Source organism: Canis aureus, chromosome 38, assembly GCF_053574225.1.
Source record: "Canis aureus isolate CA01 chromosome 38, VMU_Caureus_v.1.0, whole genome shotgun sequence".
Lineage (NCBI taxonomy): Eukaryota > Metazoa > Chordata > Mammalia > Carnivora > Canidae > Canis > Canis aureus.
This window is the reverse complement of record NC_135648.1, coordinates 3,141,383-3,164,142: the sequence shown is the minus strand read 5'-3', so window position 1 is coordinate 3,164,142 and position 22,760 is coordinate 3,141,383. Positions and strand designations below refer to the sequence as shown.

Here is a 22,760-nt window from a genome sequence, read left to right as displayed (position 1 = left end):
GCCTTCAAATTGGCTTCATAAGACTTGTATTTGCCAATTGTTTTACAAATTTATCTGTTTACTTTTTCTGTTTTCTGATCAACATCATCAACTAAAATAGAAGCTGCGTGAACACAGAGGCTGTCTGTCTCCTCTATCATCGGAACCCTTGCTCCTGACAGGTCATCATAATACTCATTAAATAGTTCCTGAAAAAAAGGTTTCCTGAGACATGAAAAAATGAATTTTAAGATATATACACCTTATGATCACATAGCAGACTATTGGAGAAAGTCCTGAAAACACTATTATGCAGTTTGTTACATGGACTGACTTCACTACTACAACTTGTCATCTAAATACAACAAAGAAGAAAGTACATTTTGTTGGTCTGTTTTACAATGATATTTAAATTTCTTGAAAATTTTTAAATTTTAAGGATTTTACCTAAAACTGTTGTTCTTACATTTAATATCTATAACAGATTTTTCTTATATTTAAGGTTGAATAAATGGCTTAAAAATGGGAGATTAGAATCCATGCTTCCTTTTTTTTAAAGGATTTTATTTGAGAGAGAGAGCATGTGTACAAGCATGGGGGAGGGGTAGAGGGAGAAGGTGGGGTAGAGGGAGAAGCAGACTCCCCGCTGAGCAGGGAGCCTGATGTGGGACTCGATCCCAGGACTCTGAAATTATGACCTGAGCCAAAGGCAGACACTTAACTGACTGAGCCACCCAGGCATCGTAAGTCTTGCTTCCTTACTCCACAACCGTACTGTCTACATCTAAGATTCTCGGGGGGGAGAAAAAAAAACCTGATACATTAAAGAATTGTTGACTCACGAAAGGCAGAATCAAATTCCAAAGAAACTGGTGGAAACTGTTAATAAGAAACAACCGTATGTTGAAAGCTATCTTTCTCTTATATTATAGGTGTTAATAATTTATTTATTGTCTCTTACACAACAGAACATTTCAAATACTATGGTGTCAGTTAAGTTACAATGTCATTTTGGGGCAGCCCGGGTGGCTCAGTGGCTTAGTGCCGCCTTCAGCCCAGGGTGTGATCCTGGAGACCAGGGATCCAGTCCCACATCAGGCTCCCTGCATGGAGCCTGCTTCTCCCTCTGCCTGTGTCTCTGCCTCTCTCTCTCTCTCTCTGTATCTTTCATTAATAAATAAATAAAATAAAAATAAAAATAAAGTTACAATGTCATTTTGAGACCAGTCTGTAGAGTTCAAAGAAAAAGGAACCGATTAGTTTAAACAAAAATGTGATGAATTTTTTAAAAATTAAAATTTGAAAAAAATTAAAATTTGTTACAGCTTTTCATACTAGAAATGAAAAGATGACTGAAAGATCTTATGTTAAGCTACATGATGCACTGGCTACAGAAGTTCATGCAATAGCTGAGAAATTAATAAAATTCTGGTGAGCAGACCTTGCTCAGTGCCTGCTGATAAATCAGTAAAAGAAATCACAGCATTGCTACCTTACAATCATACAGTAATTCGTCAAGTTAAAGATTTAGCTGCAAGTATGCAGACGAAGTTAATATTTGTACCACCACAGAATTGTGAATTTGTATTACCAATAAAAGAGTCTACAGACTTGATGTTTTGTTTATATTCATTTGAAAGGAGCTCCAAGTAATCAGCAACAAAGATCTTTTTCTGGAATGCTTGGCAACAACCAAAAGCAGTACTAAGATTGAGGGTTGAGTAACATATTTCAATCTCATCATTCATCCTGAAACAACTATTACTGATATTTACAGTGATGGTGCAAAAGCAATTCTGGTGCCTTCCCAACACAGTGGGACCCAACCGTATTAGAGTTCCTCGTATTATTTATCACCCTGTGTTCAGATACATTCATACATGCACACACACACAGTCAGTTTAACTGAAGGACAGCCTTGATAAAACCAATAAAAATTAATTTTATTAAATCTTGATCTTTGGGACGCCTGGGTGGCTCAGTGGTTGAGCGTCTGCCTTCAGCTCAGGGTGTGATCCCTGATCCTGGAGTCCCAGGATTGGGTCCCATGCTGGGCTCCCATGCATGGAGCCTGCTTCTCCCTCTGCCTGTGTCTCTGCTTCTCTCTCTGTCTCTCTCCCTATATCTCTCATAAATAAATAAAATCTTTAAAAAAATTTTAATAAAAATAAATCTTGATCTTTGAGTAGATTTAATATTCTGTGTGACAAAAAAGAAAATATACATAAGGCACTTCTGCTGCATTGCCAAGCATAATGGCTGTCTAGAGGAAAATCATTTGTGTAATTGAGTTGTGAGTTTTATCAGCCACTTTTTAATGGAACATGAAGTTTACTTGAAAAAATATCAGACAACCTATAGTTATTTAGATTTGGGTATCTGATTGACATTTACTCAGAAATGAATTAAGGGAACCTGACACTTAAAGGAAAACAGCTAATAATATGTCTGACAATAGTAAAATCTGAACCTTCAACTAAAAACAGAATTTTGGAAAACTTGCATCTACTACCATAACCTTAACAGCTTCCTGATACTCAAAGACATTTCTGATAAGATTTGTAGTGGTCTTAAAGAATGTGATTTTTAAAATAATGAATAATAAAATGTGTGAACATGTGGAAGATCTGTATAACTCAGCCAATATTCTCCAAATGACCAACGTGCGATGTTACAAAATCACACGTGGGTAAAATATCCAAAGTGTAAGAAAAATCAATGGATTCTAAGGTATCAAAGTGCTAAAAGCTCATAGATTTGGCTTCTGCACTGTAACTAACCTCTTCCTATCAAAGAAAAATACGCACAATTATCTGAAAGGCTTTAAAAAGATTCCCTCCTTATCCAGCCATATCATCTGTGTGAGGCCAGGTTTTCTCCATAGATTTCAACCAAAAAGAAATGATTAATGTGGAAGCAGATACAAGAGTCCAGCTGGATTCTATTTAGCCATATACTGAGGAGATCCATAATAATAAGACCGTGCCCCTCTTCTCACTAATGTTTCTTTATGTTTGGAAACTATAGAGGAGTTATGAAACAAAAATGTTTCAGAAACACTGACCTACATCAATCTAAGGATCTCCACTTTTTTATTACTCAGTTGGGTCTTAAGGCCTGATGGCAAAATAGAAGACTGAAAGGTCAGGGTCAAACATACAGAAAATGAGGGGATAAATATCTGATAAAAAAAAAAAAAATGTCTGTCTGCATAGCTCTGAGTTGGATTTTCTTCATTTCAAAGTCAAGGAAAAAATGTTTTTTGACTATATATCATTCTCTTTAGTTCACACTGCTTGTACCTACCAGAACAGATACTGAAAAGCTGCTAATTCAAAGCACATTTTATAGGGAGAAGGCAAGCAGTCTCTTTAAGAGACTTCAAAGTAAACATCTGACACCTCCTCCAAGGCAGACTCATTCTTAATAGAATAAGTTATTGAATTCCTATTCAATAACAAATGGACTCAGAAGAGAAATAGCTATAAAACCTAAACCGAGTTAACAGAGATCTGTGTATTCTGGAAGACATATTTTAGTTTTATTTTCAAGATTTACTTCTAGGCATATTGTGATCAAATGGAGATGACACCAAAATCATTCAAAATAGTCTATGGAAGATTTAACAAGTTAAGTCGATAAGCTTTTCTTGAATACCTTCCATATTCAAAATAAACACTCTGCAGGGAATAAAATGCTAACATCTTCCCATCATCCTAGAGACATCATAGGCGTACATTAAAAATGGGCCTCCAAAAATACGGAGCTTGTTCAGTCTGCAGCTTATTAATTTTGGAGCTTAAAATGACACCACTGTCTGTTTAGCATCCTAAATGAAAAATAATCTTCTCTATCCATGTACTACTGACATCAGTGTTTCAACTCTGAAATACAGAGATCCTCCTGAGTATACAGCTTCTCTCATGCAAAATGGTAACTAGCCTTTGCAACTGAATTCATTAATTTTCAAAGACTGGTTTTCAGATTTACAGTGAGACATAGATGGCCCTGATAAAAAGAGTCAAGAAGCTGATCTATCACAAATTCTCTATCACATTACGGTGATGATATAAACTAGTTTAGAATATGGTATCAAATTGGTGGATTTGATATTCAGTTTGCTGGTTTGTTCATTTCTTCAACATTTACTGAATATCTGCAATACATCTGATACTACAGTGAATACTAGGTATAGAGTGATGACTAAGACACAGTTCTTGCCCTCAGGGTGCTTAAAGCCTGGCAAGGAAACCAATATTAAGCAAACAATCACATAATTATTTAGTTAGACATACTCTACACTCCTAGTCTCAGCTAATCATCCATCTTGTTGGGTTCCAAAGTGTTTCCCATACTAGAAGTTGGAAAACTCCAAAGCCTACTCATAATAGGCTCTTCATACATTAGCATCAAGGCCTTAAAATAAATATCACACTACTACTAGCCTTAGGATTTTCAGGAAAAACCAACTAAGTGTCAGCGTTCAGATTTGCTGATGGTGTCAAAGTTAAACAAATCTGAGTCCAAAATGAACAAATCACTATATATGGGGGAGGGGAGGAAATGACACGAGTGTTTCAGACCTTAATCCTGAGTCAGATCATAAATCATCAACTTTTCCTAACCATAATAATTGCTTCCTCCATAATTAAGATATGTGACATCATCAAGAAGCTTGCACCAAACTTTGTTTAGACATAAAATGATTTAACAGCCTACTTTGCTAGTTTTCTGACTTTATATGGGAGGGGGGGGGGGGGATCCAAGACCATCTATGTATAAATTAAGTTAGAAATAGTTCTATTAACTTTTTTATTTTTAAAATTCTACAGCATTATTTTCTTTTTAAGATTTTATTAGAGAGAGAGAGAGAGGGAGGGAGAAAGAAAGAGCATGAATGGAGAGAAGGGAAGGAGGGCAGAGAGAAGCAGACTCCTCACTGCGCAGGGAGCCTGATGCAGGGCTCAATCCCAGGACCCTGGGATCATGACCTAAGCCAGGGCCAACACTTAGCTGAATGAACCACCCTGGCACCCCAAATCTCCAGCATTATTAAAAACCACCTCTTTAAGATTTAGAAGACTAGATGTTTCATGGAATACTTTAAATATGACCTTATTTTTTTTTAAATCTGGTTTTAATTCCATACTTTTATTTTTTTGTAGTCCCATGCAAATAAATAAGTAAGAATTGTTCAACTCTATGCTCTGCTCTAAGGAAAAAAACATTAATACAGATGAGAAACAATGACTAGTTTCTTTTCTTTTAAAACTGCCGAGAATAAAATATATGCTCCTTCTTACATCCAATATATCTAAATTAACCACAATAGTCTGCATTTGCCTTATATTTTACCTCTACAGCTCTCCTATCCTTAAAGCGCACACACACACACACACACACACACACACACATACCCAAGCACACACGTGGGTGCACACACACGTGCCCATACCCTTAGCTCTTTCCTTTAACTATATTCAGGCCATCCCCCTTCCGTTCAATGCAAGTTATGAAACCTACCACTTTATTTCCTTCACACTGTCTCCTAACTGGCTTTTAGTCTGAATTCTGCTCTGAATCTGTTCTACCACAACTATAATCTCCAATCTCCAATGGCTTCCATGTTTATACAGAACCAATGAGTTTTCCTCATTTCTCATTCTCAGCGAGCTCGGTCATGTCCAGTACTGCGGACCACCTCCGTTTTGAACTCTCCTTCTCAACCTCTATGTTTCTAAAAGAAAATAAACAAGTCAGGTCTTTTTTTTTACTTCATTTGTAGTATACTACTCCAATTCTCCTTCTCTATCTTTAATCATTCCCTCTGTTGCCCTGCTAGCTGCTGTTCCTCCTACACTATTACTTTATGTAGCATGTGGCTTGGTTTTCCATGGGGCTTTGTCTTTGATCTTGTTCTCTTTGGAAAATTAACCTGAAGCAACTCACTGTATATTCTGAACACAGAGATCCATGGAATTAAATTCCAAATTGAATACTTTGAAAGAGAAGACGTTTGGATATAAAAGTTCTAGAAAGGCAATATAGAGAGGGATATGATCATAAACACAGACTCTGGAGCCAGACTTTCTTGGTTAAATTCTGGCTCTGTCACTTCCAAACTATGTCATACTGGACAATTAAATAACCTCGCTGTGCCTCAAGCTCCTCACCTGCAACATGAGGATAATAATTGTACTTACCTCATAGGGCTACTATGAGGATTAGAGACTGACATATTATAAGCACTATGAGAGTGGATTATTAAATAAATTACAAGACCACCAGCTATTAAAAAAAATCAAACTCATTAATTTATGGGCCCACCTTGTGACTTGACATTTTATTGTTTTTGTAATAGCTATTTTCTAAAACCCTTAAACTATACTAACTCCACTGAGTTAGTGACTTCAAAAACAAACACAATACCACAGATTTCTAAGCAGACAGTGCTCACATACACCCACATAAACACACACTCATAGAAGAATGCTATAGATTTCCAGAGCCAAAAGGAAAGTGAGAAGGTACTCATCACTCTACAGATAAGAAAACTAAGGACAAAAGAGACAAGTGATTTGTCCAAAGTTACACAGCAAATAGTGAGTGGCAGAGTCAGGGCTGGAATGCTGGTCTCTAAAGTCTCCATCAATAAATTTTTAAAAAAACAAAAATTTTCCCATCATATATTCATAATGTAAAAAAATATTCTTAGAATGAGATTTTGCCTTCAAGAAATATCTTCTTCCTGTATTATGAAAAATCTGAAATTTGATGAGAAAGAAACTATTAAAACTGTAAGCTATCAATGACTAAATCCTACCTTTCTTCGGGGTGCTTTAGTCTTTCAGAAATGCTTTATTCTATAGTTAAGACTGCAACCACATCAAAGTAGACTGTGTTTTTAAATTTTTCATTGTTATTCGAATTATAAAAGTAATTTTAAACATTCATTGAGGAAAATTTTCCTCCTTTGTTTCTATAAACTCCACCTCTAGTAATCTTTTGAACAGGAGGATATAAAAAATAAGGTTAAAGGGCACAAATAAGCAGTGGCTTGATCAGCCACCACTTATTTGGGACTTGCTCCGCACAGTGGTGTGTGTTGCATTGGACCTCGTACAAAGACAAAGCAGAATGAAGAGACTTTTATCCCTGCCCAGAAAAAGCATTCAACCTGAAAATGGAGATTAAAACGTGTACATGAAAAACACATTATAAAATAAAGACTACTAAACTGAGCAACAAATAACGAACAGTTGGAAAATTGTCCTGACTCGGATGGATCTGCCCACCATCCTGAGAATTTTGAAGATTTTATATTATCTGTGAATTATAAATTCTCTGTGTCCAGGGCTATTAACTATATGCAAGTCCAGTTACACAGACTACCAAATAATCATTTTTCAAACATTAAACAAGTTACTTGAGAGCTTGCACGGAAAAGTCTAAATAATAGAAATGTTTATGTTAGCTAGCAATCTGTTACAGAGCCAAGGAACAAATGACTAAATCCTCTAAAACCACACAACAGTAACTCATATTTAACAAGAAGCTTGAGATCAAAAGTTTCTGATCTCGAGGATCTGGCATGCCGTACACAGAATCCATAACAAAATGCACTTACACACATATACAAAAACCACTCTTCTCTATGAGACATTCATTCTAGGGCACCAATCATTATAAGGGTGTCTATTTTGGCTAAACTACTTCCTTTTTAAGATGCACAAAGATTTCTCCCCCTGATTGTTTTAAAAAGAAACCAGAAACTTTCCAAGCCTATTTATTCTATTCTCTGGTTGAAACCTTGCAGATCATCAGGTTATTCTCTACTATAATAAAAGTGTAACCCAATAAAGTACTTAATCTATCATCAGGTAGGTAAATCAACAAAAAATTTGAATTGTTAATTCAGTAACTCCAGGATAATTGCCCAGCAGATTTGGCAAAGAAACATGACTGGCTTTGGAGGAATAATTGTGCTATTTACATATTCTGTAATATACCTAAAATACAACACTAGAGTATAAAAAAAAACATCACTGTATTAAATTAGAACACCTCAATTATTGCCCTAGCTCTACTGTTTACAATTCTTATGTCCTTACATAAGTCACTTTACCTTTCTTTGCCTTAATTTTTTCACCTGTAAAACAGGACTAGGAGTACTTAATTATATGTAAGGAATTAACAAAACTATGCATAGGAAAGAGGCTTAAAACTGTTAACGGTCGGGATCCCTGGGTGGCGCAGCGGTTTGGCGCCTGCCTTTGGCCCAGGGCGTGATCCTGGAGACCCGGGATCGAATCCCACATCAGGCTCCCGGTGCATGGAGCCTGCTTCTCCCTCTGCCTGTGTCTCTGCCTCTCTCTCTCTCTCTGTGACTATCATAAATTAAAAAAAAAAAAAAAAACCTGTTAACGGTCATATACACTGAGGGTGTCAGCATTCATGTATAAATGAAATAAAAGAGAAAATGGAGAAAGAGAATGTTACTGATTTAATCATTAAGTGAACCTAGGTTAAGTGGATACTCAGACAACTCAGCTCTATTTTTTTTATAATGTGCATCAGGCCTGAATGAGATACATTTCAAAGGAAGTTAAAAATCATTAGAAAAAGACCTGCTAAAAGTTTTTTTCTAAGTTTTTCTTCTGAAATAAGACTTTTTAAAAAATGCAAGTATCTTTCCAAACTCATTTATTCACATTTTTTTCCATCTAGAGAAAGAATTTGGCTAAAAGGCAATGAAAATGGAGATAAGAAAATGGCCAAACTCCAAGATTGACGTGTATGCTCCAGTTGTGAAGTCCCAAAACAAAAGGAGCTGTATCCTTCTGAAGTAGACTTTATAAAGTGACTAATATCCCTTGATTACTAAGGAAATTCCTCTTGTCTCTGAGGATTTTACATATATATATAATAGTAATTCCAAGAAATAAATAACATGCATTAAAAAAAAAAAAAAAAAAAAAAACATGCCAGGGACGCCTGGGTGGCTCAGCAGTTTAGTATCTGCCTTCAGCCAGGGCGTGATCCCAGGGACTGGGATCAAGCCCTGCATTGGGCTCCCTGCAGGAAGCCTGCTTCTCCCCCTGCCTATGTCTCCGCTTGTCTCTCTCTCTGTCTCTTTAATGAATAAATAAAATTTTTAAAAACAACAACAAAAAACATGCCATTCTTCTAAGCATATATCAGGTATTAATCCGGGCATTACATTTAGGAAATATCAAAGTTATTCTGTGAATTTTTTTTTATGGCCTTCCACAGGAATCAAATTTTGGCAGACATTCTGAAACAACATCACAAATCATCCTTCTGCAATAATTAGAGCTTTTCTATACTTTGTCCAAAGTTTCAAGTTTCTGGTTCTTGCTGCTGGAATGTACAGATACTAGACATCATCTCTTCTCCAAAAAAAGAAAGCAATGAGGTCTAACAACAATCTACTCTAAAATGTTTCTGCCAAACATTAAAAAATGAGGATGTAAACACCTCAAAGTTCTACCTAGTGGCCATTAAACATTTCATAGTCAAACATTTCAGCCAGGTGATTTTCTTCAGCTCTAAAGTTTAGATTCAGAGACAAGAACAAAGATGATGCATCTCTGGCAAGTGCAACCATAAATGGAGAAAGGTCACCTCTAAATTTTCTGTTAGAATTCAGCACTGCTGGGCAGCCCAGTGGCTCAGCGGTTTAGTGCTGCCTTCAGCCCAGGAAGGGTGTAATCCTGTAGACTCCGGATCCGGTCCCACATCGGGCTCCCTGCATGGAGCCCACTTCTCCCTCTGCCTGTGTCTCTGCCTCTGTGTGTGTGTGTGTGCGTGTGTGTGTGCGTGTGAGTGTCTCTCATGAATAAACAAATAAAATCTTAAAAAAAAGAAAAAAAAGAATTCAGCACTGCTTATGCTATTCCTTGGATTGGTAGATTCACATTTCTTTAAGCAAAGCAGATGCAAAAATACCCCTTAAATGATTATGAAAGGCAACAAACTTCCATCACTGTGATTTCTCTTAGTGAACCATTAACCTAGTTGTTTTGTTTACTAAACATCAAGTAGCTGGCATTGTGCTGAGTGTGAACAGGTGGTAATAAAAAAGCTAGGACACTTCCTGCCTTTAAGAGAGTTATGATATAGACAAGAAGATGACTTTGTAGATCAAACAATTAGGGACCAATATAAGAATTTTTTTAAAATGCCAGGTTGTAGAGTATGATAAACAGTTCGTAAAGCTCTAAAAGCCCACCACTATCATTTTGTCAGAAGAGTGGCTCTAAGCTGTTCCCTTCTGCATAAAGTTGCTGGCTTACAAACCAAGAGAATACATTTGAAATCAACTCTATTTCCCTGGTCACAAATGAATGGACCATGAATCATAAGCCAGGCTATCTCAGTAAGATTCCACATAAGAGATGACATATGTGGGGAGACACACACATACACACATATATACATACACATACACACAATCAGATCCTCTATATGGAAAATCTGGATGAGTGATGTGTGCTAAAGACTAACATGAAATCACGAGCTGCTGTGGAATCAGGAATGACAACAAGCCACTATTCCAATCTCTAAGAGGCCTAGTATACATTCCAGTCTAGGAAACACAAGCATAGGACTATTTAGCTGCTGAGCCAGTTCCACGTGCTTCTTCAATCCTCTTGTATCTTACAATAAGACCCTATTATTTAAGATTATCCTAAGAATCCATGCCATATATATGATACTGCTTCTAAGTTTTTTTTATAAGAGACCAAGAAGGGGTAAAATACCCAAATATGGTACTATATAGAAGAATACATAAAATACTCAGAAAAAGTATGATATATATCTAGAATGCATAAAGTACTCAGGAAGATGGGGAGAGAAACATCTCTGAGGCAGACATACATCCATAGCTCAGGTTCTCCTTATGTGTGTTACATTCTGTACCTGAAGTAGACGCAAAGGCAATGTTAAGTGCCTGACTTTGATTTGAGGGATGGGTACTGAAAACAGAAAATATAATAGAAATAAATTATGTCCCAAAAAGTAGGCTTCCATTTCATTGGAAGAGGACGTCTCAAACAAGAATGAAGATACTATGGTGAACTGAAATTCACAGCCACATGAATCAAAGAGCCTGTTCTTAAGGGAAATTGCCCCCAGCAAGATAAAAATTCCTTTCTCTATTTATTAAAAGACAAAAGAACAGCATCTAGAATTGTATTTCAACGTTTAGTGGAATTATAGACAAAGTATCATTTTCTTGCCTTTTTTCTCAATGTTATCTTTCTTTACACTTTTCTTTTTCCTACCTTACATAAACCTTTTTATTTGTTTCTGTCCCATGCTTTTGAATTCATTTTATTATATTCTTTAATTTACTCCCTCCCTCCCCAAACAGAGTATGATATGAAAGCACTAAGAAAAAAATAAACATTAAACCTAATTGGATTTTTTTATTAATGTATCAGTTATACCACACTCAAAGTGACTTGGAAGTTTGAAAAAACATTATTTTCCACCACCTGGACTGTAAATCATACTAAAACAAGTCAAAGAAAGGAGAAAAGGACAGAATGCTTATAAGAAAATAAGTAATGAACACCTGGAACTAAATAAAGGGAGTGGAGTCACTGTGTTGGAGGCAAAAACTTAAAAGTCAAAAGAACAGGAAAAGGTTTGAACCTCTGACAGGATTACTGGGATCATAAGCATTCTTTCCTGCTGGCCTGTAACAGGAAGTCAGCAGTTATCCAAGAGTGAGTCTCAGAGAAAATTATTTCAGCAGCTCAACTGTAATGTGATTAAGGAGTGTGGGAAGGGGGAGTGTCAGGAGGTAGAAGTCTGGGACACAGTAGGTTTATTAAATAATGGTAGACCAAACAGCCAATGGCTACCTCTACTTTTTTAGATATTAAAATATTTTATTAAATACATATCCAATTATAAAATAAAACAATACGGCTTGCTTACTGGCTCTCTTACATATGGTTTATACTAAGCCGAACCTTGGAGCTTTAAAATATCTGTATTTCTTCGATTCCAATGCAATCAGAGAGTATCAATTATAGTAATATCTGTCAATGAAATTATGAACCTCCATGGGGAAAAAAGCCTGCATCTTTCTAACAAGGAATGATGCCCCTCACCTTTTTGATGAAACTGTTAGAAGAATATTTTACATTGAAAAATGGAAGCAAAAACCAAGCATGAGGTCATTACTTCTTTCATTTTCATTTTAGCAAGAACAAAAAGAACCTAATCCAGCATTTAAGAACCAAATTCCTGTCCCATGACACAGTTTATAATCATCATGATAAAATTAACTTCCTTAGCCCTGCTGTTAAAACAAAACAAGAAAAAATGAAACAGAATGTCACTTTTCCTTGATCTAAAACACCAAAATGTGATAAATCAGTAATTAGGAAACAAAAAATCCAAACAGAATGTGACAGTCCTAACAGTTTTCCAGAATGTGAGAAAAACTGTTTCTTCTAGAGTATCAAAAAGTTGCAGGGGAAGGGGGGGGCAGGGAGGATATCAATAATTTTCCAACAGCATTTTTTACAAGAAACTAAAGAGAAAGAGTTTTACAATGCAAGAAATACAATGTATATATTTAAAATAAGAACACCATTCATCTTCCTTTGTATATATAATCCCTTTAAGGCTAGGATTATTATTCTATTCCCTAGAAAAACATTATTAACTAGGACTTCAACCCGTGGCTTGACCACTGATACTTCTAATACATACTATATATACCGTTTTGGTCAAATAATGGAGAAATTATCTGGAACCTGAGAAAAAGTATTCAGCTATTTGAGGGTTAAAAACACTTTAGTCTGGTAGCTTCTATAAACATATACTTCAACACATTCATTCTAACACCTATCAAGTCTCTTCACAGCACTGCTAGATCTCATTTTCTTCCACTTTTAACATGACTATGTTGACACTAAGGCAAACAACTTAGTTCTCAGCAGTCAATACAGTCGGAGCCTTGCTGAAACCCTGTTCTCAGCTGCCCCCTTGCTGCTAGAAATGAACTCTGAGGCTTGTGCAGTAGAGACATACACCAATTATGTCTGAGAGAATAAGCCTGGCACAAGGAATTTTGTGGATAGGCAGAAATCATGAGATGGCACTGCACAAGAATTCCAAATCCCCAAGTGTATTTGATTAACAGCTAAAAATATACAAAATGTTTGATCTCTAATCTTTAAATGCCAAAGTTCTCTAATCCTAAAATTTGAGCTACTATTTATACATCAGGAAAAGAACTGAGTTAACTGAGAATTTCAGATACTGAGTGGTGACAATAATCAGAATGAACTGTTACTCTGCAGTTAGCACATGCTTATTTCTAACAGTGCCCCCCTCTACATTCTCAAAAAAAGAAAAGCCTAGACACAAACCTCCAAGGAATTCGAACTCATTCATGTATTCCTGGTTTAACGTACAGCACTCTAACAGAGACATTCAAATGGCAACTCTATGAAAAATATATTTTCCTTTTATAGGAAAAGTTGACGGAATGTAAATAGCTGTGCATCTTGTTTCCATTTAACATTTGTAACATTCAAAATACACATATAAACATTTCCTTTTGCATAAACTAACACATTCTTCACCAAGAGGAGTAAATGTCTGCCAAAGGAGAGAGAGAAAAGAAGAACAGGAAGTCTTAAAAACATAAATCCAAACATTCCACATTAATATACTGATCAGCCCACGATTCACCTTGATCCCACATCTGGGAAGTCTATTTCTCAATAACCAAATGGGACTACCACCACAAAGCCTAAAAAAAATTTTCACATTTTTACTTCTTTTGTTAAAAACAAACAGTATAGATACAGAAATGACAAAGAATAAAAATCAGTAGGCCGTTTATATATTCCAGATCTAAACTCGTTGCCTGACATCAATCCCATGTTTGTCTTCACTTGCTCAAGAGCTCAGGAACAAGCATGTCTTCCAGTTCCACTCACATAGTATATTTACACTGCTTCCTATCTCAAGTCTCTTTACTTCCCACAGTATTCAGCCCCATGCCCTGTACACAGCAGGTATTCCAAAATATCTTCTTTATCCTTTCAAAGAGGACTTACCCTTCGAAATGACACAACATAGAATGTGTCTCCCCTTCTGCGGATGGCCTCAAAGAAATCTTGATAACTTCGGGGTGATGCATAATACACTTGGAGCTCACTCCCTGAGTTCCCACTGAAGGAAAAAAAAAGGGCAAAGTGTTCTTAAACTACAAAATTTCATATCCTCTCAAAAATACCCCCCCCCATTCTAAGGCTATGTCTGAATTATAAGAATTTCTCTCATGCGAAATATTAGCAGCATTTGGCAATAATTTTTTTAAAGATTTTATTTACTTGAGAGGTTGCGAGTGAGAGAGAAAGCACAAGCAGGGGAAACGGCAGAGGAAGAGGGAGAAGCAGACTCTCTGTGGAGCAGGGAGCCAGCTGCGGAACTCGATCCCAGGACCCTGAGATCATGACCTGAGCCAAAGGCAGACACTTAACAGACTGTGCCACCCAGGTGCCCCAGCAATAATTTTTACACTGACATTTTGAAAAGCCCATGGTCAGGATATTTGTAAGATCTAATTCGCTAAAACTAAAACTCTCATTTCTGAATGGAAAACTCTAAAATGTATCACTGTAAACTCTAAAATGTATCAAGTGCACTGCAAAGCATGTAAAAATAATAAAAGTATCAGAAAACAGATTTCTGCATTGGTTTGCAATTTTTGGTGACAGAAATAAAGTCTGAGGAAAACTTCTTTTTCACCACTCTGTCAAATCTATGAGGCATGCTTGCCTAGGAGGCTGTGTGACAGATGGGTAGAACTCGGCTTTGAATTTCTTCTTCATTCCTCAGGTGAGTATTCTTGGGCAACTCAACCTCTGGGCAACCACATTTCCTCATCCTTAAAATGGGGATAACAATATAAACCTGCAGGATTGTTATTGGGATCAGGGATGTTCTATATGTGAAGTATCAAGCATGGGTTTCCTATTTCTTTTTTTTTGGGGGGGGGGGGGTTCCTATTTCTTAAGAGTCACTCAACAAATGCTGGTCATAGATATTAAAAGTACCACATCAATGCCTTCACATAAAATTTTATCTAAAATTATAGTATCTCAACTACACTATATCCCCAAAGATATACTCAAATGATATTAACATAGTTTTTAATATTTTCAGACTTTTACTATTAAGCACAATAACCTAATGCCCAGAAGTTAAAGGAGAGTTAAAGAAATAATATTTCATTTTTCTTCAAAAAGACAACCTATGTTTTCTTTCTTTTTTTTAATTTTTTTAATTTTTTTCTACATTTTCTTTCTTAAATGTTCTTCTGTTTTCAAACTTTAAAAGTAAAAAAGGACTGATCTAAAAGGAAAATTATAAATGAGTCATAAGAATTTTCTTTGAAATAATTCCATTTGCTCCCTGTGAGACCATTTCTAACCATATTATTTTGAACACACAATCAATTCTTTTTTATTTTTCAAAGTAGGCTCTATGCCCAGTGTGGAGGCCAAACTGGGGCTTGAACTCACGATCCTGAGATTAAAGAATGAGCTGAGATCAAGAGTTGGATGCTTAACTGATTGAGCCATCGGGTGCCCCCCGAATACACAATCAGTTCTTATTATTCATGGCAGTCATATTTTATAAAGTCAGTGTGAACACCGAATTAGTAAATACTGAAACATTCTCCTAAGGGAAATACAAGGTTAGGTTCCTACAAGCTCCTAGATACAGTATTTTTGTCAACTGATCAACATATAACAACTTTGTTCTATGTTTCTGTTTAAAGACACCTTCTTTGACATAGATATGGTTTACTCATTACCATTGAACCCACAGTCAACGGCACTATAACTTATGACTGAATGAAGCTTATCTAATATGTATATTTTCCCCATATAGCATAACACAGCTTTCTTAGACAACAGGTAGTTCTACTATGCTTCAGGATCATTTTAAACAGTGAAACCACCAACAAAAATGTGAAAAATATGGTACTAATTGACCTCAAAAAAGAAACTTGTTTACAGTGTGAGAGCTGAAACAAGAAGGCAGAGTTTTGCCTTGTTAATTAAGCCTCACCTGGGACTATCTATGCAAATTTGTGAATGACTGTGAAAGAACCCTGAGTATTGATTTTGGGGCAGAGGCACATTTTAATAAGTAGGCAGATTCACAGATACAGAATACATAAGTAGTTCATTTAAAACATTTTTTTAAAGACTTTTTAAAAAGCACTTTTAGGTTCACAGCAAACTTCAGAGGAAGATACAGAGATTAAAAACGTTTTTAACTAGTAAAAAAATAATATCCCATCATAATGATGCATCAAAAAATGAATATATGGGGTGCCTGGGTGGTTCAGTTGGTTAAGTGTCCAGCTCTTGATCTCACCTCAGGTCTTGATTTTAGAGTCATGAGTTCAAGCCTCACAGTAGGCTCCACACTGGGCATGGAGCCTACCTTAATAAAAAGGTTGTGGGGGGACCCGGGTGGCTCAGTGGGTTAAGCGTCCCACTCTGGATTTCAGCTCAGGTTATGATCTCAGGGTCGTGAGATGGAGCCCCACATTGGACTCCGTGCTGAGTGTGAAGCCTGCTTGAGATTCTCTCTCTCTGTCTCCCTGTCTCCCTCTACCCCTCCATGGGACACATTCTGTCTCTCTCTCAAAAAAAAAAAAAAAAAAATTCCATTAAAATAGCAAAAATATTTTTAAATATGTATATAGTAAATCAATGAAATACTCTGATCACTAGAGAATTATTAGTTACTATACATTTGAATTACCTATTTCTACAAGATAATACAGTATCTCAGGATTTTAAACATTTATGATATGCCAATATGCTGCTCAGTGCCATTTATTGGCAATTCTCAGTTAACAAGATAATGAACAGCTCTCAACTTATACTGGGCATACATTCTCAGTACCTGATACACTGACACACAGCTGGTGCTCAGTAAATGTGAAAGTAATATTAAATAAATCATGAACGCTAAGTCTAAGGGAAAGATACAGACAGAATCTGAGACTCTGCTTCCACTTCAGTGATACTGTCTTCAATAGTATCACATCATCGTCATTACTGGTTTTTGAACATGCCAAGTACCATATAAAGTGCTGTAAATAAATTACGCAATTTAATCATCAACTCTGTGTGGCCAAAATTTTGTAGATGAGGAAACTTAAGTAACCTGCTTGAATCCACAGAGCAAGTAAGTGGCAGAAATGATTTGTATTCTGGCAACTCAAAACCCAGCATCTTAATCATGACACTACATGGTCTCCCATCACACTGTTCCTTTTAGTGAGATAGGTTTGGTCCATATATTTCAAACTTAGGTACAGCACCCCTTTGGGAATCCTTCAAAATCTTAAGTAGCATCAGTGTGGTGAAAAACGCATTTTAAATCAAACAGATCTGAATGCTTATTCTATGCCACTTATTGGTTCTATGACTCTGGCTTAGAAAAAATAAATGAGGGCAGCCCAGGTGGCTCAGCAGTTTAGCGCCACTTTCAGCCCAGGGCGTGATTCTGGAGACCCAGGATCAAGTCCCACTTCTGGCTCTGCACGGAGCCTGCTTCTCCCTCTGCCTGTGTCTCTGCCTCTCTCTCCCTGTGTATCTCATGAATAAATAAAATATTTTTAAAAATAAAAAATAAAAAAATAAATGACCTCTCCAGTTTTTCTCTATATAAAATAGGGACTGTGATATCTACACTTTAAGTTACTATACAGATTTAAAAATAAAATGCATGTAAAGCACTCAGCAGGACACCTGGCACAGAGCAGACATTCACAAAATAACATTCTCTTCCTCTTGGCTCATGAAATAGATACAAATTGTGGACGAGAGTTATATGTATTTAAATTTTATAGCAAAATTATGACTGAACAGCATTCTAACTAAATCTGTATTTAAGGAATTTGAGAGTTAACCTTTTGAAATTATCTGGGTATACTCTGACTGCTCTGATGCAGTATGTTAAGTGAACTAACAGAAAAGTCACAGTTGAGATCAAGTTTAAGGTGGAAGGGAAATGTGCTTTGCAACTTTACTAAAATACTAGGTATTTAAAATTCCTTGGCCAAGAACTTCTACACTTTCTTACCTGATACTAGTGGTTTCTGTGTATTGGACAGCCATGAGCTGAGAATTTGAGCCCTGTTCCAGAGCACCCTGGAAGAAAAAAAGATTTTTAATACCATATAATGAAATTATATGAAGATCTTCCTATAGTGACTCAGCCTACATTTACATTTACTAAACTCTCACTAAAGTATTCATATACTTTTTTGTTCATGAATATTCTGACATATTAGGTTCATATAACTAGACACCAACAGAGAGATTAGAACTCTTCTGTTTACACTCTGGACTTGAGATGTGTCTTAAGGAGATTAAAATGTTAAGACATTTCTCATAAAGTTTAAAAATACAGCCTAAAAGCTTAGTCCAATAATCACAAGATTTATGACCAAGTCATACAAATATTACTGAACATAAAACAATTTATGTTTGTCTAAAATAATTATTTCCCCCAATGAAAAGTTCCTGAAATGTGAAAGGTCCATAACAAAACTAGATCCTATTGTTTACTGAATTAAATACAAAGACCTTCATGCCTAAATATACCTATGGACTAAGCTGTCATTAAAGAGATCTCACCGATGACTTTTTTGGCCAGAGAACAGTCTCATCTGGAACTGATGTGACCCACGGATGCTATACTGGAAACCTATCTTCCTCTTAGTATCTGCTTTGTCCTATGTCTTCTATTCCCAGGCAGTTGTGTAGATTGATCTTCAGAAGACTTTTAGAAGGGGATTAGAGTTCAAGAACACATTACCAATTACTATGTTAGAAACTGACCTTACTACTACCCTGTCAAAAAGTGGCTTAAGTAACTGTTTACTCATAAGACTATTAGCATCTCTTCATTACTGTATCCATCCATCCATCCTTCAACAGTCAAACTTTTACAGAGCACCTACAACATGCGCTAGGAATACAGACATGTGGAAACAATACAATGTGATACATGTTAAAATAGAAGAATATATAAAGGGTTAAAAGAAAAAAGAGGGAAGAATTTTATTTTGTGGATGGAATCTATATGCAGAGATGATTACTGGGCTTCCAATTTCTGGCTTTGTAACAAGGGTTTTATTTTATGAAAATCTAAAGTAAGTCTTAACATGAAACAGGTGCTCAATAAAAGATTGTTCAAACAAAAATGAAAAAGAACATCAATAAAATGAAAAGGACAAAAGAAAAACAAATACACTTAAGCAGGCTCCATGCAGGGAGCCTGATGTGGGACTTGATCCCAGGACTCTGGGGTCACACCCTGTGCCAAAGGCAGATACTCAACCGGTGAGCCACCCAAGTGTCCCAATAAAGCCAAATTTAAATTATAGCTAGCTAATAAAAATTAAGTTTAAAAAAAACAGATTAAATATCTGGTGAATTTTAAATGATATTGCTACTTTGGCACATTTGAAATTAACATAAAAGTCTGAAAAAAATCAGATTTCTTTCCCTAAACTCAGAAATGAGTGGAGAGGCTTTAAAGAAAGCTCTTATACAGCCATTAAGCAAATAGAAATTGGGCGTGTCATTTACACCAATTAACAAAAGAAGCTCTGAAAAACTGCCCATGAGCATTGATATTTTTAGCTATGTAGGATTTAGCAAAAGGTCACAATTAGCAAAAATATGAGGTAGACATTTACATATAAATGAGAGGATGTTAAAAGCTCCAATTATGTTTCATATTTGTCTATTTTTCCTTTTAAGTTCTATCACTTTTTTTTTTTTTTGCTTTGAAGCTTTGTTATTATGGGTCTGTATATTCAGAATTATGTTTTCTTAAATGCTCCTTTTATAAATTATGAAATTTCCCTGTCACTTACAATATCCTTTGTCAAGAACTCTGATAAATATAACCACACCAGCTTTCTTTTTTTTTAAAAGATATTATTTATTTATTTGAGAGAGAGAGAGAGAGAGCACACAAGCAGGGTGAGGAGCAGAGGGAGAAGCAGGCTCCAAACTGAGCAAGGAGCCTGACACAGGGCTGGATCCCAGGATCGTGACCTGAGCCAAAGGCGGACCTTAACCTCTGGCTGGCCCCCGCGCCAGCTTTATAATGCTTAATATTTATACAGTATACATACTTTCCACCCTTCTATTTTGCATGTGCCTTTATATTTAAAATGTTACTTCCTGGGGTGCCTGGGTGGTGCCTTTAGTTGAGCACCTGACTCTTGATTTCAGCTCCAATCATGAGCTGAGAGTCAGGAGATGGAGCTCAGTGTTGGCTCCACACCTGATGGGGAGTCTGCTTGAGATTCTCTCGCTCTGCCCCTCCGCCCTCCATATGCACACACACTCTCTTTCTCAAATCAGTCAATCAATCAATCAATCAATAAAATGTTACTTCCTATATACAGTATATAGTTGTGTCTTCCCTTTTCAAAAATAGTTTGACAATCTCTCCCTTTTAACCCATGTGTTTACCCATTAAATGTAATTACTAGTATAGCTGGGTTTAAGTCCACTATCTTGGTATATATTTTCTATTTATCCTATTTGTTCTTTATTCCTTTCCTGCCTTCTTTTGGTTAAAATACATATTTTTTAGTATTCCACATTTATTTCCTGTATTGGCTGTTCAGCTTTGCTTCTTTGTGCTATTTTTCACTGTTTGCTCTAGAGATTATCTTTACGTTACCACAGTCTACCTTTAAATATTATTTGAACAATATAACTTTCTAATTCCATTTACCTCCCTCTCTGTGTTCCTAGTGTCTTGTCACTTTACTTCTACATAAGCTATAAACCCACAAGAAATTGTTACAAGTTTCGATTAAAAAAATAATCTTTTAAAGACATTTAAATATACATACATATATAAAATAAAGATATTTTTAATTAAAAGACCATTTATTTTTATCAGATATTTGCTCATTCTGGTGCTCTTCCTTCCTGCTAATCTGAAATTGTCTCTGCTATCATTTCCCTTAATCTAAAAAATGTTTAGTATTTCTTAGAGTGCAGACCTTCCAGAGATAAACTGTCTGTTTTTATCTGTCTGAAAATGTCTGATTTTGCCTTCATTTTGAAAGGTATTTTCACTAATGGGCCCCTTTACCTTTTCTTTGCAACCTATGAATTATGAAATGGGATGAGCAAAATGAAAGATATAATGCTTAGAGATCACGGAAATTTCAAAGAAATGTCAATTCTTCAAATTTACAGACTATCTTAACTAGACTATTGGATCCTTTTAAACATCTGGAAGGAGTAGCTGTGAGGAAAAAGAGGGCTGAAATGAGGAAAGAATAGTACCCAGAGCACTCTTTACACTGAGAAAGAGATCAGTGGAATTCTTTCTGTTTTGGTATTGACAATAATATAAGCAGAATGATCCTTCTTACCAAGAACTTATTTTTCCCTTGGCTAATATAGATGCATCCTTCTCACTCTTTTTTCCATAATAGCAAAGAGGCCCAAATTTCTGACCATTATCTAAGCTCAGTACAGAAACATATTCACCCAAGATACTAGAGAAAAAAATAATACTACAGATCACCTCCTGTTCAAAGGCTGTGAAATTAAAACAAAATTATCTTTTTTGTATTAAAATTCCCTTAAGATTAAAGAACACCAAGTATGCCTCATATAGTAAATAAACTCTCTATTCATTTATCCAGTGAGAAAAGGAAAAAAATAACATGAAAAATTTTATTAAAGGATAAAGCAAAAAACTCATTTAGGCCAAGAATTGTAACCTAATTTTTCATAAAGTCTATTATATCTTTTCTGTGAAATTATCTACTGGCAATTATCTGCCTGTTTTTTGCTCTTCCCCTGTATAGGAAGGGGTGGAAGCCTAAAACCTGTATTACCCAAAGTTTTTTGCCATCAGGGTTGATATAATTTAGGTACTGCCAATAATATATGCTTGCATCAGACTTGGAAAGGCAAAGAGAGACAGAGTCCATTTTTCCTCCACCCAGCAGCAGCTGAAGTGTAATCTTTGTCAGACATGAGTTTTTACACTACTAGACATTGCATTCCAATGCCAGTAAGCAGCTTTGGGCTTGTGAGGAACTGTGACCTTAGTAAGGAGTGCCTGTAGCTTCCAGGGGTACTAACAACCAACAAAATTGCCATAATACATGAATAAAGATATCAGAGAGGCCCAGAGAGGCACATAGGGGATAATCATAGAATCTCAAATCTTGAGGGGTGCCTGGGTGGCTCAGGGGTTGAGCACCTGCCCCTGGCTCAGGGGTGATCCCGCAGTCTCAGGATCGAGTCCCACATCAGGCTCACTGCCTGGAGCCTGCTTCTCCCTTTGCCTATGTCTCTGCCTCTCTGTCTGTGTGTCTTTCATGAATAAATAAATAAATAAAATCTTAAAAAAAAAAAAAAAAAGAGTTCCTGGGTGGCTCAGTCAGCTGGGAGTTTGCCTTCAGCTCGGGTCATGATCCTGGGGTCCTGGGATCCAGCCCCACATCAGGCTTCCTGCTCAGCAGGGAGCCTACTTCTCCCTCTACCCTTCCCCCTGCTTGGGCTCTCTATCAAATAAATAAAATCAATAAATCAGTAAATCAAATCTATAACTAAATAAATGAATAAATAAAAATTAATTAATTAATTCAATGTCCACAACAGCCAAACTACGGAAAGAGTCCAGATGTCCATCAACAGATG

General features: G+C 36.2%; 1 protein-coding gene across 6 annotated transcripts in view; it reads right to left on the bottom strand.

Moving 5' to 3' along the window:
- The window catches only part of ATF6 (activating transcription factor 6), a 197,507-nt gene that overhangs the window by 92,183 nt on the left and 82,564 nt on the right, over positions 1-22,760 (bottom strand). For 5 of the 6 annotated variants that reach the window (XM_077887300.1, XM_077887299.1, XM_077887302.1 and 2 more), the window contains 2 exons: positions 18,148-18,215; positions 14,091-14,205 (listed from right to left, as the gene is read on the bottom strand). In XM_077887300.1, the coding sequence (XP_077743426.1) occupies positions 14,091-14,205; positions 18,148-18,215 (183 nt within the window). Of the gene's footprint in view, positions 1-14,090; positions 14,206-18,147; positions 18,216-18,704; positions 18,850-22,760 lie in introns of those variants that run through there. The other variant, XR_013374340.1, reaches the window with a different exon arrangement.